This window comes from Chaetura pelagica, unplaced genomic scaffold (genome assembly GCF_000747805.2).
Source record: "Chaetura pelagica isolate M959 unplaced genomic scaffold, ChaPel_1.0 scaffold463, whole genome shotgun sequence".
NCBI lineage: Eukaryota > Metazoa > Chordata > Aves > Apodiformes > Apodidae > Chaetura > Chaetura pelagica.
Genome location: NW_009952816.1, coordinates 139379 through 140340, shown reverse-complemented (window position 1 = coordinate 140340; position 962 = coordinate 139379). Strand labels below are relative to the sequence as shown.

General features: G+C 47.5%; 1 protein-coding gene across 1 annotated transcript in view; it reads right to left on the bottom strand.

Moving 5' to 3' along the window:
* SUGP1 (SURP and G patch domain containing 1) overlaps positions 1–960 on the bottom strand; it is a gene marked incomplete at its 5' end in the record, with an annotated part of 18038 nt that extends 17078 nt beyond the window's left edge. Inside the window, 2 exons of the mRNA XM_009995077.1 lie at positions 187–290; positions 857–960. Coding sequence (XP_009993379.1) covers positions 187–290; positions 857–960 — 208 coding nt within the window. The remainder of the gene's footprint in view (positions 1–186; positions 291–856) is intronic.
* Between the last annotated feature and the right edge of the window lie 2 nt (positions 961–962).

Genomic DNA, 962 nt, shown 5'->3' with positions numbered 1-962 from the left:
TTCCTTATTGCATTTCAAAGAAAGAATTTCACCCCAATTTCAAGGTGTCATCACTGCTTTAGGACTTACACCTGCCAGCAACACCTCATAGCAGGGTGTATATAGAGAACACACGTGGAGGTAGCTCACACAAAGCTGGTACCACCAGGAGAAGGAAGGCCTCCTGCTGTTCAGGAGTCGACCTACCAGCACTGGACTTTTCCTTCTGCAGCTTGAGAAACTGCTGGAGGAAACTGCCATCATTAACAAACTTGTTGGAAACACAGGCTTCGCTGTCAGTGCCATCATCTCTGGGCAGAAAAAAGAGAAGAGCAGGTGATGGGCTTCATCTTCATCATCCTCCTCCCCAGCCCCCCTCACACACGTTTATTCTGAGCTGAAAACAAAGGCAAATGCCAGTGGCTGCTGATCTCTCATCTAACATTCAAAACACACCAAGGTTTTTGAAAGAAGCCTTCAGTGTGCTGCTCACAGCCCCTACCCACCCCCTCCACTGAGACAGGGCTCCTCCAGGCTCTGCTTCTAAGGACCCCAAGCAAGCTGGAAAGCTGTGATAACTCTTAGGAGTCATGATTATAAAGAAGGCAGCAAGTAGGAAGGTGAAGGAAAACGCAAATAATATCCTGTTAAAAACACATAACTGCTGTTAACACATATCTGTTCTCACTAGTATCTGAAAAATCTGATCAATTAAAGCACAAGTATCCTGTCCAAACCTATGTATCAATTACCAGTTTAAGCTTTCTCAGGATTTGCCTCCAAGCTTCACACAGCTCATCTCTCCAGCTTCACCTGACTAACATGCCCATTTCTGCCAGCAAAACTCCCGTTCAAAACCACCACCACCTGCACGTACTCTCCAAACAGCGGCAGCTGCGGGATGCTCAGGCAGTTCTGCTTTGCTTGCTGCTCCAGCCGGGCCTCAATTTCCCTCTTTTTCTGCGCTATCAGCTCCTCCTGCT